Here is a 16,301-nt window from a genome sequence, read left to right as displayed (position 1 = left end):
AGCACAAATATATTTTACATGAATAATTTTTTTGAAGAAGTATTTTACATGAACCATTCCATCCCGAGTTCCCTGTTCTGTTAGCCAAATGAGAAAACATGCACATTGAAATTAGCTTTTTTGCAAACTTGTACACCTCACTAGCTATGAAGCACAAACACTTCTTAGATTAGATGTGTGTCCTGGTGTTGGATGCATGGTGTCTGATACCGACACAGCGATACGACACCGACACTTATGTTTACATTGAATTATTATCGGCGTTGACGTGTCAGTGTTTGTGTCATGTCCGGTGTCCGTGTCCATGCTTCATAGCTCACTAACAATGTTAAAATTCAAAATAATGCTACTAACAAGCATTTCATCAAACATCTTTAGTGCAACATCCATTTCATTGAATTCCAATGAAACATTAACAAGACTGTTGTCGATAACTACATCATTCATCATCATTCAATACATTCAAATTCAACAATGACCCATAAATTGCTTGAACCAGCAATTAATTGTATAACCCTTTTGACCCAATTAAAACATGAAGAAATAGCTTGAAAAAAACAAAAACAAAAACAAAAATGAAGAAATAATATATAATAAATAACACACACATTCACAAATTGAAACTTTAAGAGAGTTAAAAATGTTGGGTTTTCTTAAAGTTTGAGACTTTATATGTTCTAAGAAAAAGGGTAACTAAATTTCTTAGGAGAATGTTAACATGTGCACCAATGACACATGTTAAGGAAACAAAAATAGAAAGTATTAAATGTTGAAACATTAAATTTTAAATTTTAAGCATTAAATTTTTATATCATTAAATGTTAAATTTCTATATTAAGATACCTTAATATGTGCCCTATATGCACATGTTAACAACACCCAATTTCTTATTCAACGAAGATAGATTCTGTTATCTACTTCTGCTATATGCTACGGTGGTGTGTGTATCATTAATCATTGTAAACTAAATGGGTAACTACCGAGTTGGTTGGATTTTGTATTTTGTTTTTACTGTAAACTTCATAGCAAATGAAAAGTTTATCAATAATGAAAAAATTAAGTTTTTTTTGAACGAAAAATATAATATTATTAATAAAACAAAGACGAATAAAGACCGGTAAAAGATGAATTACAATATAAAGGCGTCGTGTATAAGCAGAACACCAATGAAAATATCAAAACAGATATTACCTAACAGATGTCTACTACTAATGTAACCATTAGAGATACAACTTATTGTTTTAGGCGGTGGACCGCCTTCACAAGTGGTCCACCGTGGACAAGTGATCTACTAAATCCGATTTTACAAAATTTATCGTTAGATTGAAAGTTTATATCATATAGATCATCCATAAATAAAATTTAGAAAAATTGAAAATCATTTGATATGTTATTGAGACCCATCAAGATTAAATACCGTAAATCTTGATGGGTCTCAATAACGTATAAAATGATTTTCAATTTTTCTAAATTTTTTTACAGTCAAAAATTTTTTTCTAAATTTTTTTTATTTGCTCTGGTACAATTTTTCTAAATTTTTCTATGGATGATCTATATGATATAAACTTTCAATCTAACGGTAGATTTTGTAAAATTCGTATTCGTTATAATTTTATTTATAACCGGTCCACCATGGACCACTTAACGAAGTGGTCCATATTAGAATTTTCCTATTGTTTTAATATAAATTCAACATAGAGAGATATTGTCTTAAGTGCAGTTTTGACCCTCATGTTTTACAATTGTGCGATTTTAGTCCCCTAAATTTTAAATGTGTGATTTTAACCCCTAAAATTTTACAATTGTTCGATTTTAGCCCTCAAGTTTCAATTGCTCGATTTTAAAACAAATATTTCTATTTTATAAATGTTTTAAAATTTTAAAACATATATTAAATTTTAAAAACATTTTTTATTTATTTTAAAAATATTTTTAATTTTAAAATGCCACATAAGAAATTTTAGTAAAAAATATCAACGAGGACTAGCAAATGCAAAAGGGGTAAACTTGGAAGTCTAAAATCGAGCAATTGAAATTTAAATGTTAAAATCTCACAATTGAAGTTTGGGAGGCCAAAATCACACAATTATAAAAACTTAGGGGTCAAAACTCCATTTAAGCACGTGAGACTTCTTAACACACTTCATCGCTATTGGGCTTGGGGGACGGATTTAAATGGTGGATGGCCCCGATCAGAAATTGATAGCAGGCGGCCTAGCGAATCGTGAAGAGACTCTTATACCATCTTAAATTGAGTATTGAGTCTAACTCATCCTTACAAAACTGTTTTGTAAGGTGACAATTGACTCTAGTTTATAGACACATATTCAGACTATCTCGCAACTGATGTAGAATTTCTTAACAAAGTCATAGATATTTAACAATTATTGCCATATTTTTACTCCCTCCGGTCAAAAACTTTGCTCCTTGTACAGTTTTGCACATTGATTAAGAAAGAATATTTATTATTAAGAAAGAAAAATTTCATTTAATGAATGTATTAGTTTTTGCAAGGGTACAAATGGTAAAACATTATTCATTATACATTGGTTGGTTTCTTAAAAAAACCAAAATTTTGGGACAAAACTAAAAAGCCAAAAAGATTATTTTAGACGGACAAAATACCACATAACATTAATAAAGTAATATGCATAACTGTATCCACAAAAAAAAAAAAAAAAAAGTAATATGCATAACTTGGCTTCACCAAAACAATTTAGTCAAGCATAAACTATAAAAGAGTGTGAAGTTTCATATCATCATTTTTTTGAAGAAGCAAAAAATATATTAAAAGTGAATAATGCATTGCAGGAACAGCAAAACAACTAACAGCCTACCTACTATAAAAGAATACAGATGACTTCTCTTTATGTCCCGTATGTTTCTTTTAGGCCCCTCTAACGCGCAAAAAAATTTGGTTTCTAGAAACCGAATTTTTATTAGTGTAAAATTTACACTAAAAAAATAACATTATATTAAGGAAAAATTAACCACTGCATTACCTATGTTCTCAAGTCATAAACCGAATATTTAACTAGTCAAAAAAATTCGGTTTCTAGAAACCGAATTTCTAAAGTATACATTCAGTAAAAACACATTTTTTTTATACATCCGCAAATCGAAGGGTTCTATCTACATAGAACTCTTGCATCAAAATCTATGCAAGAAAGAACATTATATGCAACCGTAAGAAAGAAGCATCCAAGTCTATGATTATAGTCAAATAGACCTCAATGTTACATACATTCAACTGTTACTTCACCTGAAATTAATTAATTGAAACTCGTCTATTCGGCTCATTAAGCCAATTAGTGCAGTATTCAAATTCCATCTTTTGACATTTGAAAGCCAACTTCTTCAGCACCTCACCAGAAAGTATTATACATTTCATCAAAAAGCTTAAAAAAATAATGTTACAAGGTCCATTGTTCACAATTAGCAGCAGAACCCTTCAGAACAAAGGTAAAAATACATATAATATCATATCAAGTTGGAATTCCAGAATTACAAATTAGACAATACTGCGAGATAATCATATTTACTGGGACATATAGTAGTAGTAGTCCAACAAAAACTTAGAGCTGTAGTTTCCATGATTGTAGCTTCTTAGATAACAATAGTGGAAGCAGGGAAAAAATGCTCATGTTTATGTTCCACTCTATGATGTGACTTGTTATTAGAGACTTCAAAAAAATGAACACATCTTCGACTGCATAATTTGCAAGTATATTGCAGCCAAAACCATATATGAAGTAAAGCACCATCCTCAACCAAGCTTCTACACCTGTTGAATAACAAGTATATTTTCTTGTTGAATTAGCATTAGAAAATTATTCAAAGTTCTCTCATATTATGCTGCTCACTCTAAATAGGAAAACGGCATAATGATAAAGGAAGCTGAGAAAAGAAAAGGCTCGATGCTTAGAGAGATTGGACGGCTATCCTAATAAACTACCACTTAAGCCCTGATTATTTATAAACATTAGATAACCCCAACAATCAGTAGCAACAAGACCATTACAAACCTAAACTCCTTGGAATGGATCCACATATAACAATTTAATACCTGTAATACTATCAGTTTTCAATGAAAAACGAAGAAATGATGGGAAATCGAGATTGTACAATCAAGAGATCTGGTAACTCTGGTATTTCTAACACTACATATATCGGGCATAGAACAATTACAGATACACAATAAGGTGTAATAGAAAACTCAAAACAGAAAATACAACTATCACTATTACCACAGTAATTTAATAACAGCAAACAAATAACTGATAAGCAATCATTTCACGAAGATTATCATAAAAATTGAAAATAACGACATGTAACAAGAGAGCGTTATACCGAGTTTTGCTCTTATAGTAGACCTCTAGCAATCATTTCACGTAGAAGTTTCTCTGCTTTATCATTCTCACCGCTTTCGAAGAGTGCACAAATCATTATTTCAAAAGTGATGGCATCAGGAAAGCAGCCCTTATCTTCCATTTTTGAAAGCAAAACAAATGCTTCTTCAAACAAGCCCTCATTACAAAGTCCACAAATCATAGTTGTGTACATTACAACATCTAGATTGTATCCTTTAGCCAAAAGATTATTAAAAACCTTTAGTGCATCATTAAGCCTCCCACCTTTGCAAAGTCCATCAATTAGGGTACTGTACGTGTACAAATTTGGCATGATACCTTGGTCGTTAATTTTCTTGACTAATGCAATTGCCGCATCAAGTTCATGAATTTTGCATAAAGTGTGCAAGAAGGAATTGTAGGTGATTACATTGGGTTGTTGACCTCTGTCACACATCTCATCTACAAGCTCCCAAGCATATGTAATTCTCCCTGATTTGCACAAGCCATCAATAAGAGTGTTGTATGTTACTGTATTAGGAATAATATTTTTTAAATACATTTCCTCAAAGAGTTTGATGGCTTCATCCACCATTTCACTCTTACAGAACCCATTGATCATAATACTGTAGCTCTTAACATCGGGCATCACTCCCCTTTGAATCATAGTGTTAAATATATATTTGGCCTTGCTCACTTCTTTACGAAGGCAGAACCCATCCATTAAAGTACTATAAGTAACTACATCAGGTTTCATGCCTTGTTTCATCATCATAGCTAACACACTTTTAGCTTCTTTCATCTTTCCCTCCTTACAAAACGCATCGATCAATATATTAAAGGTATAAACATTTGGGTTGATGTTTTTCGATACCATTTCGTTCAACAAAACAATTGCTTCTTTTAATTTATTCACAATACAAAAACCATAGATTAGAGCACTATAAGTGACAACGTCTGGAAAAATTCCCTTGTTAACCATTTCAGAAAATAATTCACAAGCATCATCTACAAGCTTATTTTTGCACATGCTATCAATGATTGTACTGTAACTTACCAAATTAGGCTTTACTGATCCTTTTTCGAGCCGTCTCAACAGTTGGAGGGCAGGTGTTGTATGTCCCATTTTACACAACCCATTGATCAATGTCTCGTAACTAACATGGTTGAGCTGAAAACCCTTAGCGATAAGATCATCATGAAAGTACAATGCTTTCTGAATCTCATTATTAAGACAAAGACCATTGATAAGGGTATTCACGGTTACTACATCCAGCTGATAACCCATCTTAAGAATCTTTCCCAATAGAGAAAATGCATAAGTCATTTGACCTATATGACAGTAACAATTGATCAAAATTGTAATAGTGAAAATGTCAGACCTAATTCCATGGAATTCCATTTGGTGAGAAAGGGAAATAACAGTTGAGTAATTGTTCTTTGTTTTAACAAGGGAACTTAAAATCTTGTTAAATTCAATAATGGAAGGGGTTTTTCGCATATTTAGCATACTTTTGAACATATAAATAGAATCATCATCAACAACATCACTAACATTGTGAAAATGTGAGAAAAATCTGAAAGTGAAAAAGTTAGGAAGTAAAGAGGGTTTTGAAAGAAACCTTGTTAATCTCATAGGTGACATAATTCCTTGCTGCGTGGGTGTGTTTGAGAAAGGAGCGGCAACGACGAAGGTTAGAGCGGTGGAGTCTTTCGTGTGTTACCGGAGCAGCTGGAAAAGGAGGTTATGACTGTTTCAAAACAAACTTTACTTTGTGATTTCATTTCAAGGCAAACCAAATGAATAGTTTAGGACAGGGTGGACATTGCATATTTTTTACCATTTATTTAAAGGGTGCCTAATTTATTTATGAGAAAAAAAAATATGTAACCATAATATAAAATAATTTTATACTATCGATCAATTAAATGTTAACTATTTTTTTGTCACGTCACTTTACTTCACCTCACTTCTTTGATATAACAAGTTAAGTTGAAGGTTTTTTATATTAGATAATCTTGGTAAACTATTTTACACGGTGAGTGCATCTCCATTATACTTTTTATTTATTGTTGTTTACCAGCTAACAATGAAATAATTAACGATAGTTTAAAGAATATTTATTTCTAATTGTTAAAATTAAACCAGTATATTAACCATATTTCACCATATTTTATCTTTTTTTTTTGTTTTGGATAATTATGATTTTATTGAAACGGTCTAACTCAAATCGATAGACAACGAAAATTACAAATGAACACCATCTTATGATTCTTATCCACCAAGGGATTCATGGAATTTCTATGGATTGTGTTGGGGAAAATCTACCAAAGCTAGGCGGATCGATAGACTCCTTTCCCTCTGGTTGCTAAGGGAGAGTAAGAAAATCAAATGATTGTTTTTTAATCAGCGCCTCCTTTTCTTTTGGATATGCAGGTACTACAAGTCCTCTCACTACCAACCAGCAGACATCATCTGGCTGGTCTTGCCGGTATTAACAACAATAAGAAAAGATCCAACCTTATTTTGTCACCTTATAATTTCTTTTATTGAAGTTAGGAAAATTTTAGAAGTTGTTCATCGTAGACCAATACTTAAAAAAATATTTAAAATTTTAAATGTCCTTGAGATAATGAGTATGGTTGTTAATTAGAAAATTTATAGCTATACACTTTTTTTTTTCTTACAACAGGAAACTCATATCATTTCATTAACTAATAAAGTATCAATACAAGTAGGTGGCAAATCAAAGATATAGCGACGAGGCCATGAAACAGCCGCTCTAGCAAGCTTATGAGCAACCGAGTTCGCTTGTCATTACAATTAAAGAGCTAAATCGAAGATGCCATTGACTCGTCGATGGATGTCATCAACAACACTTTTGAAGTCGGTTTCAAAAATGACATTTGTTAGGCCTATGCGTTCCACTTCCTTCATAGCATCAAGTAAAGCCATACCTCTCCTTCAATGATAGAGTGATTACCGTACTTCCAAGAGGTTCCTGCCACTACAAAACGACCATCATGATCACGAATACACCACCCCATGCTTGTCTTTCCGTGCACATTGTGAAATCCCGCGTCTACGTTACATTTAAACCAACAAAAGCTTGGTTTATGCCACTGTATTTGCTGCTGTACCATGACAGTTTGTGTAGCTTGGTTTCTCATATTTTGAGCAGTTCTCCATTCTTCCCACAAGTGCAGTGCCCTGTTACCAAGTTGTTGTCCTATTTCCTTCTCTCCATTCCATACACAATTATTCCTATTTCCTCCTAATCAACTAAATGAGAAAGTACATCAATTTACGAAATTAAAGTGTAATTTTCAGAAGTAAAGTTAAACATCCAACTATAACATAAAAGAAACCAAAATGTAGCCAAAATAATAAACTCCAAAATCAATAATCTCCCAAATATTTTTTTTTTTTCTTTTATAGTAAAAGCACAAATATATTTTACATGAATAATTTTTTTGAAGAAGTATTTTACATGAACCATTCCATCCCGAGTTCCCTGTTCTGTTAGCCAAATGAGAAAACATGCACATTGAAATTAGCTTTTTTGCAAACTTGTACACCTCACTAGCTATGAAGCACAAACACTTCTTAGATTAGATATGTGTCCCGGTGTTGGATGCGTGGTGTCTGATACCGACACAGCGATACGACACCGACACTTATGTTTACATTGAATTATTATCGGCGTTGACGTGTCAGTGTTTGTGTCATGTCCGGTCTCCGTGTCCATGCTTCATAGCTCACTAACAATGTTAAAATCCAAAATAATGCTACTAACAAGCATTTCATCAAACATCTTTAGTGCAACATCCATTTCATTGAATTCCAATGAAACATTAACAAGACTGTTATCCACAACTACATCATTCATCATCATTCATTACATTCAAATTCAACAAAGACCCATAAATTGCTTGAACCAGCAATTAATTATATAACCCAACCCAATTAAAACATGAAGAAATAGCTTGACAAAAACAAAAACAAAAATGACGAAATAATATATAAAAAATAACACACACATTCACAAATTGAAACTTTAAGAGAGTTAAAAATGTTGGGTTTTCTTAAAGTTTGAGAGTTTATATGTTCTAAGAAAAAGGGTAACTAAATTTTCAAAAATTGGTACTTTTTCTTTCGTTACAATTCAACACTTAAAATCCATGTAACCATTATTGAACAAAAAAAAAAGTGAAATGAAATGGTACAAAGAGAATGAAGAATGAAAGAGAGAGTAATAGGTTTTTGAACCTGATTTGAAAAGAAGAAGTAACTGAAGAAGCCATTGTTAGAAGCCACAAGGCTTTTGCGAAAGTGGGAAAATTTCTTATCCAACGAAGATAGATTCTGTTATCTACTTCTGCTATATGCTACGGTGGTGTGTGTATCATTGTAAACTAAATGGGTAACTACCGAGTTGGCTGGATTTTGTATTTTGTTTTTACTGTCAAACTTCAAAGCAAATGAAAAGTTTACCAATAATGCAAAAATTAAGTTTTTTTTTGAACGAAAAATGTAATATTATTAATTAAACAAGACAAATAAAGACCGGTAAAAGATGAATTACAATATAAAGGCGTCGTATATAAGCAGAACACCAATGAAAATATTAAAACAGATATCACCTAATAGATGTCTACTTCTAATATAACCATTAGAGATACAACTTATTGTTTTAGGCGGTGGACCGTTTTCACAAGTGGTTCACCGTGGACAAGTAATCTATCGAATACGAATTTTACAAAATTTACCGTTAGATTGAATGTTTATATCATATAGATCATCCATAAAAAAAAATTAGAAAAATTGAAAATCATTTTATATGTTATTGAGACCCATCAAGATTAAATCTTAGACCCATCAAGATTAAATCTTGATGGGTCTCAATAACATATAAAATGATTTTCAATTTTTCTAATTTTTTTTTGGTACAACTTTTCTAAATTTTTCTATGGATGATCTATATGATATGAACTTTCAATGAATTTTGTAAAATTCGTATTCGTTATAATGTTATTCATAACGGGTCCACCATGGACCACTTGACGAAGTGGTCCATATTTGAATTTACATATTATTTTAATATAAATTTAACATAGAGAGATATTGTCTTAAGTGCAATTTTGACCCTCAAGTTTTACAATTGTGCGATTTTGGTCCCCTAAATTTTAAATGTGTGATTTTAACCCCTAAATTTTTATAATTGTTCGATTTTAGCCCTCAAGTTTCAATTGCTCGATTTTAAAACAAATATTTCTATTTTATAAATGTTTTAAAATTTTAAAACATATATTAAATTTTAAAAACATTTTTTATTTATTTTAAGAATATTTTTTTAATTTTAAAATGCCACATAAGAAATTTTAGTAAAAAATATCAACTGGGACTTGCAACTGCAAAAGGGGTAAACTTGGCGGTCTAAAATCGAGCAATTGAAATTTAAAAGTTAAAATCGCACAATTGAAGTTTGGGAGGCCAAAATCACACAATTATAAAAACTTGAGGGGTCAAAACTCCATTTAAGCACGTGGGACTTCTTAACACACTTCATCGCCGGCTTGGGGGACAGATATAAATAGTGGATGGCCCCGATCATAAATTGATAGCAGACGGCCTAGCGAATCGTGAAGAGGCTCTAATACCATCTTAAATTGAGTATTGAGTCTAACTCATCCTTACAAAACTGGTTTGTAATGTGACAATTGACTCTAGTTTATAAACACATATTCAGACTATCTCGCAACTAATGTGGAACTTCTTAACAAAGTCATAAATATTTAACAATTATTGTCAAATTTTTACTCCCTCCGGTCAAAAACTTTGCTCCTTGTAGAGTTTTGCACATTGATTAAGAAAGAATAGAGATTAATAAGTTATGTCCTTTTTACCCTTACTTTATTATTAAGAAAGAAAAAATTCATTTAATGAATGTATTAGTTTTTGCAAGGGTACAAATGGTAAAATATTATTCATTGTACATTGATTTCTTAAAAAAACCAAAATTTTGGGACAAAACTAAAAAGTCAAAAAGATCAGATTTTAGACGGACAAAATACCACATAACATTAATAAAGTAATATGCATAACTGTATCCAAAAAAAAAAAAAGTAATATGCATAACTTGGCTTCACCAAAACAATTTAGTCAAGCATAAACTATAAAAGAGTGTGAAGGTTCATATCATCATTTTTTTGAAGAAGCAAAAAATATATTAAAAGTGAATAATGCACGAGGGGTGCAAATTCACAAAACCAAGTCCACCTGATACATTGCAGGAACAGCAAAACAACTAACAGCCTCCCTACTATAAAAGAATACATATGACTTCTCTTTATGCCCCGAATGTTTCTTTTAGGCCCCTCTAGCACGCAAAAAAATTTGGTTTCTAGAAACCGAATTTTTATTAGTGTAAAATTTACACTAAAAAAATAACATTATATTAAGGAAAAATTAACCACCGCATTACCTATGTTCTCAAGTCATAAACCGAATATTTAACAAGTCAAAAAAATTCGGTTTCTAGAAACCAAATTTCTGAAGTATACATCCGCAAATCGAAGGGTTCTATCTACATAGAACTCTTGCATCAAAATCTATGCAATAAAGAACATTATATGCAACCGTAAGAAAGAAGCATCCAAGTCTATTCGGCTCATTAAGCCAATTAGTGCAGTATTCAAATTCCATCTTTTGACATTTTAAAGCCAACTTCTTCAGCACCTCACCAGAAAGTACTATACATTTCATCAAAAAGCTTCAGAAAATAATGTTACAAGGTCCATTGTTCACAATTAGCAGCAGAACCCTTCAGAACAAAGGTAAAAATACATATAATATCATATCAAGTTGGAATTCCAGAATTACAAATTAGACAATACTGCGAGATAATCATATTTACTGGGACATATAGTAGTAGTAGTCCAACAAAAACTTAGAGCTGTAGTTTCCATGATTGTAGCTTCCTAGATAACAATAGTGGAAGCAGGGAAAAAATGCTCATGTTTATGTTCCACTCTATGATGTGACTTGTTATTAGAGACTTCAAAAAAATGAACACATCTTCGACTGCATAATTTGCAAGTATATTGCAGCCAAAACCATATATGAAGTAAAGCACCATCCTCAACCAAGCTTCTACACCTGTTGAATAACAAGTATATTTTCTTGTTGAATTAGCATTAGAAAATTATTCAAAGTTCTCTCATATTATGCTGCTTGAGATTGTACAATCAAGAGATCTGGTAACTCTGGTATTTCTAACACTACATATATCGGGCATTGAACAATTACCGATACACAATAAGGTGTAATAGAAAACTCAAAACAGAAAATACAACTATCACTATTACCACAGTAATTTAATAACAGCAAACCAATAACTGATAAGCAATCATTTCACGAAGATTATCATAAAAATTGAAAATAACGACATGTAACAAGAGAGCGTTATACCGAGTTTTGCTCTTATAGTAGACCTCTAGCAATCATTTCACGTATAAGTTTCTCTGCTTTATCATTCTCACCGCTTTCGAAGAGTGCACAAATCATTATTTCAAAAGTGAAGGCATTAGGAAAGCAGCCCTTATCTTCCATTTTTGAAAGCAAAACAAATGCTTCTTCAAACAAGCCCTCATTACAAAGTCCACAAATCATAGTTGTGTACATCACGACATTTAGATTGTATCCTTTAGCCAAAAGATCATTAAAAACCTTTAGTGCATCATTAATCCTCCCACCTTTGCAAAGTCCATCAATTAGGGAACTGTACGTGTACAAATCTGGCATGATACCTTGGTCTTTAATTTTTTTGACTAATGCAATTGCCTTGTCAAGATGATGATTTTTGCAAAAGGTGTGCAAGAAGGAATGGTAAGTGATTACATCGGGTTGTTGACCTCTGTCACTCATCTCATCAACAAGCTCCCAAGCATAGGAAATTCTCCCGGATTTGCACAAACCATCAATAAGAGTGTTGTAAGTTACTGTATCGGGAAACATATTTTTGAAATGCATTTCTTCAAAGAGATTGATGGCTTCACCCACCATTTTACTCTTACAGAACCCATTGATCATAATATTGTAGCTCTTAACATTGGGCATCATTCCCCTTTGGACCATAGTGTTGAATATATATTTGGCCTTGCTCACTTCATTACGAAGGCAGAACCCATCCATTAAAGTATTATAAGTAACTACATCAGGTTTCATGCCTTGTTTCATCATCATAGCTAACACACTTTTAGCTTCTTTCATCTTTCCCTCCTTACAAAACGCATCGATCAATATATTAAAGGTATAAACATTTGGGTTGATGTTTTTCGTTACCATTTCGTTCAACAAAACACTTGCTTCTTTAAATTTATTCACAATACAGAAACCATAGATTAGAGCACTGTAAGTAACAACATCAGGCGAAATTCCCTTGATAACCATTTCAGAAAATAATTCACAAGCATCATCTACAAGTTTATCTTTGCACATGCTATCAATGATTGTATTGTAAATTACCACATCAGGCTTGACTGATCCTTGTTTGAGTTGTCTCAACAGTTGTAGGGCATTTGTTGTATGTCCCATTTTACACAAGCCATTAATCAATGTCCCGTAACTAACCTGGTTGAGCTGAAAACCCTTAGCGATAAGATCATCATGAAAGTACAATGCTTTCTGAATGTCATTATTAAGACAAAGGCCTTTTATAAGGGTTGTCAAGGTTACGACATCCGGCTGATAACCCATCTTAAGAATCTTTCCCAATAGAGAAAATGCATAAGTCATTTGACCTATATGACAGTAACAATTGATTAAAATGGACATAGTAATAATGTTAGGCCTAATTGTTCCATGGAATTCCATTTGGTGAGAAAGGGAAACAACAGTTGAGTAATTGTTCTTTGTTTTAACAAGGGAACTTAAAATCTTGTTAAATTCAATAATGGAAGGGGTTTTTCGCATATTTAGCATACTTTTGAACATATAAATAGAATCATCATCAACAACATCACTAACATTGTGAAAATGTGAGAAAAATCTGAAAGTGAAAAAGTTAGGAAGTAAAGAGGGTTTTGAAAGAAACCTTGTTAATCTCATAGGCGACATAATTCCTTGCTGCGTTGCGTGGGTGTGAGAAAGGAGCGGCAACGACCAAGGTTAGAGCGGTGGAGAAACTTTACTTTGTGATTTCATTTCAAGGCAAACCAAATGAATAGTTTAGTGGGACAGGGTGGACATTGAATATTTTTTACCATTTATTTAAAGGGTCGCCTAATTTATTTATGAGAAAAAAAAAATGTAACCATAATATAAAATAATTTTATATTATCAATCAATTAATGTTAACTATTTTTTGTCATGTCACTTTACTTCACCTCAATTCTTTAATATTAGGGGTGCTCGTGGTTCGGTTTGGATCGGTTTTGAGGCAAAAACTCATCCGATCCAAAAATAAATTCATTTGCGGTTTGGTTCGGTTTTGGATGACAAATAAAAAAAATCTGATCCAATATTATGCGGTTTACTTTGGATCGGTTTTTGGATATTCAAATTATAAATTGTAATTTTTTTTAATAAATATAAATATTATAAAAAACGCTACAAAATAATAGTTTGACATTTTTGACAAAATAAATATTAAGTTTGATGTAAAATATAACATATAATATATTGAAAATTAATATTTTGGAATGACAATTACCAATTATATTCGAAACATCAAAAGTAAAAAAAATAGATTAAATTAAACTAACATATAGTATTATCAAAATTTAAAATAGATTAAATTAAACTAACATATAGTATTAACAAAATTTAAAATGAAAAAAAAGGTTAATGTAATAAATATATTTATACTAATAAAAAGATAAATATATATTAAAATATATGTAAGCGGTTTGGTTCGGTTTGGATCGGTTTTAAGAACTCAATCCGAAATCCGATCCGATCCGATCCAGCGGTTTTCACAAAAAAAACATTCAAACACATTCAAAAAACTTCAGTTTTTTGCGGTTTTTGATTTTTTTGGATCAGTTTTCGATTTTTATTTGGATTGGTTTGGATTTGAGCACCCCTATTTGATATAACATGTTAAATTATATTAGATAATCTTGGTAAATCAAGTAGCATATGGGATTGTTCGTTTCAATTCAATAGGTCTTCATAGTAACTTCATTGGACACAACAATATTTCTTTTTGGAAAAAAGTTATGTTTAGTTGTTCAAAATATGAGAATTTTTAAGTAATATTATCATATTTAATAGGTTTAAATATAATTATTTAAATATAATTTTAATTTTGGTCCTTGTAAATAAATTATTTTTGTTTCTAGTTTTTTTGTAAATTATATTTTTTGTTTTAATTCATCTAAACATTATAACTTTCTGTTGTTGGTCTTTGTTTTGTTTTAATCTCTACAAAATTAGCCATTGTTCTCTTCTATGCAAAAAAGTAGGTCCTTGTACGCATCAAGAACTAACAATGATTACAGAATGAAATAATTAATAATACACGGTGAGTGTATCTCCATTATACTTTTTATTTATTGTTGTTTACGAGCTAACAATGAAATAATTAATAATAGTTTAAAGAATATTTATTTTTAATTGTTAAAATTAAACCAGTATATTAACCATATTTCACCGTATTTTATCTTTTTTTTGTTTTGGATAATTATGATTTTATTGAAACGGTCTAACTCAAATCGATAGACAACGAAAATTACAAATGAACACCATCTTATGATTCTTATCCACCAAGGGATTCATGAAATTTCTATGGATTGCGTTGGGAGAAGTCTACCAAAGCTAGGCGGATGGATAGTCTCCTTTCCCGTTGGTTGCTAAGGGAAAGTAAGAAAATCAAATGATTGTTTTTTAATCAGCGCCTCCTTTTCTTTTGGGTATGCAGATACTACAAGTCCTCTCACTACCAACCAACAGACATCATCTAGCTCGTCTTGCCAATATCAACAACAATAAGAAAAGATCTAACCTTATTTTGTCGCCTTATAATTTCTTTTATTGAAGTTAGGAAAATTTTATAAGCCTTATACTCAACCACAAAGCTAGCTTTTGTGGTTGAGTATAGGCCTCCTAAATTCTGACATGGTATCAGAGCCCATCCTAGATCTATTGTTGGGCTTCCCGCATCGTCCACGCTTCAGGCCCATTAGGTCCGAGCGTGAGGAGGTGTGATGGAAATTCCGCCTTCATTGCGGAAACCTGATAGCAGATGGCCCAACGGATCGTGGAGAGGCTCTGATACCATCTTAAAAATGAGTATTGGGCCTAACTCAAACCTACAAAACCGGCTTGTAAGGTGAGGGTTGCCCAAGCTATATAAATGCTACACATGCCATATCTCTTAGCAATGTGAGACTAAATCCACCACTTCACACCCAACACAATGAAGGTGTTGGAGGCTGCAATGAAGGCAACCCAAATGCCGCAATTAGGCGGATGGGGCCGGAGTCCGGTTGTCAAAATCGGGATCAAAGTCGTAAAATCCATGGATTTTGCGATTTTGCTCACCCTCATGGATCTGGATCCTAAGTAAAATCCAAAATCAGAGCAAAATCCCAGTAAAATCGCAGCAAAATCCATGGATTTATGTTTGTTGTATGATTTTTGAGACTTGATTGTTTTATGTTTGTTTTATGATTTTAAACTTTGAGTACTTGCACTTTATAATTTATGTATATATTTACTATTATGAGTTGAATCCATCAATTTTGGTTGCGATTTTCGATTATGCGATCTTGATTTCCCCTTTCGATTCAACAAAATTAATCGAGTAGAATCCTTCGATTTTGATTGCGATTTACGATTTTGCGATCTTACTATCCTCTTTGGATTTAAAGCAAAATCCCGATTTTGACAACCTTGGGCCGGACCGCAATGAAGGCGGAATTTCCAACACTAACAATGCTCACAAAAAT

At 32.0% G+C, this 16,301-nt stretch overlaps 2 protein-coding genes and 1 long non-coding RNA gene across 4 annotated transcripts; all 3 read right to left on the bottom strand.

Moving 5' to 3' along the window:
* Positions 1–3,187: 3,187 nt before the first annotated feature.
* On the bottom strand, positions 3,188–6,168 carry LOC123911236 (pentatricopeptide repeat-containing protein At1g62670, mitochondrial-like). The gene is made up of 3 exons (XM_045962614.1): positions 5,972–6,168; positions 4,351–5,681; positions 3,188–3,784 (listed from the first exon to the last, which is right to left on the bottom strand). Exon 2 carries the CDS (start codon positions 5,674–5,676, stop codon positions 4,363–4,365), a length of 1,314 nt encoding a protein of 437 aa, XP_045818570.1. The 5' UTR covers positions 5,677–5,681; positions 5,972–6,168; the 3' UTR covers positions 3,188–3,784; positions 4,351–4,362.
* Positions 6,169–7,566: 1,398 nt separating this feature from the next.
* On the bottom strand, positions 7,567–8,793 carry LOC123911237. Its single transcript, XR_006810408.1, has 2 exons — positions 8,620–8,793; positions 7,567–7,632 (listed from the first exon to the last, which is right to left on the bottom strand). It is a non-coding gene; the product is annotated as an uncharacterized LOC123911237 (long non-coding RNA).
* Positions 8,794–11,090: 2,297 nt separating this feature from the next.
* Positions 11,091–13,593, bottom strand: LOC123911233 (pentatricopeptide repeat-containing protein At1g62590-like). 2 transcript variants are annotated; one of them, XM_045962605.1, is made up of 3 exons: positions 13,445–13,579; positions 11,821–13,151; positions 11,091–11,508 (listed from the first exon to the last, which is right to left on the bottom strand). In XM_045962605.1, the coding sequence occupies exon 2, from the start codon at positions 13,144–13,146 to the stop codon at positions 11,833–11,835; it is 1,314 nt and encodes a 437-aa protein (XP_045818561.1). In that variant the 5' UTR covers positions 13,147–13,151; positions 13,445–13,579; the 3' UTR covers positions 11,091–11,508; positions 11,821–11,832. The 2 variants fall into 2 exon arrangements, with proteins under 2 accessions (XP_045818561.1, XP_045818560.1); XM_045962604.1 differs by having other exon boundaries at positions 11,821–13,593.
* Positions 13,594–16,301: the final 2,708 nt, after the last annotated feature.

This window comes from Trifolium pratense, linkage group LG2 (genome assembly GCF_020283565.1).
Source record: "Trifolium pratense cultivar HEN17-A07 linkage group LG2, ARS_RC_1.1, whole genome shotgun sequence".
Taxonomy (NCBI): domain Eukaryota; kingdom Viridiplantae; phylum Streptophyta; class Magnoliopsida; order Fabales; family Fabaceae; genus Trifolium; species Trifolium pratense.
The sequence above is the reverse complement of the archived record's forward strand: the minus strand, read 5'-3'. Positions and strand labels throughout refer to the sequence as shown.

What these genes read in the sequence shown, in the direction of transcription:
- LOC123911233 (XM_045962604.1), bottom strand. Translation starts at nt 13,467, where the DNA reads ATGTCGCCTATGAGATTAACAAGGTTTCTTTCAAAACCCTCTTTACTT.
- LOC123911236 (XM_045962614.1), bottom strand. Translation starts at nt 5,676, where the DNA reads ATGACTTATGCATTTTCTCTATTGGGAAAGATTCTTAAGATGGGTTAT.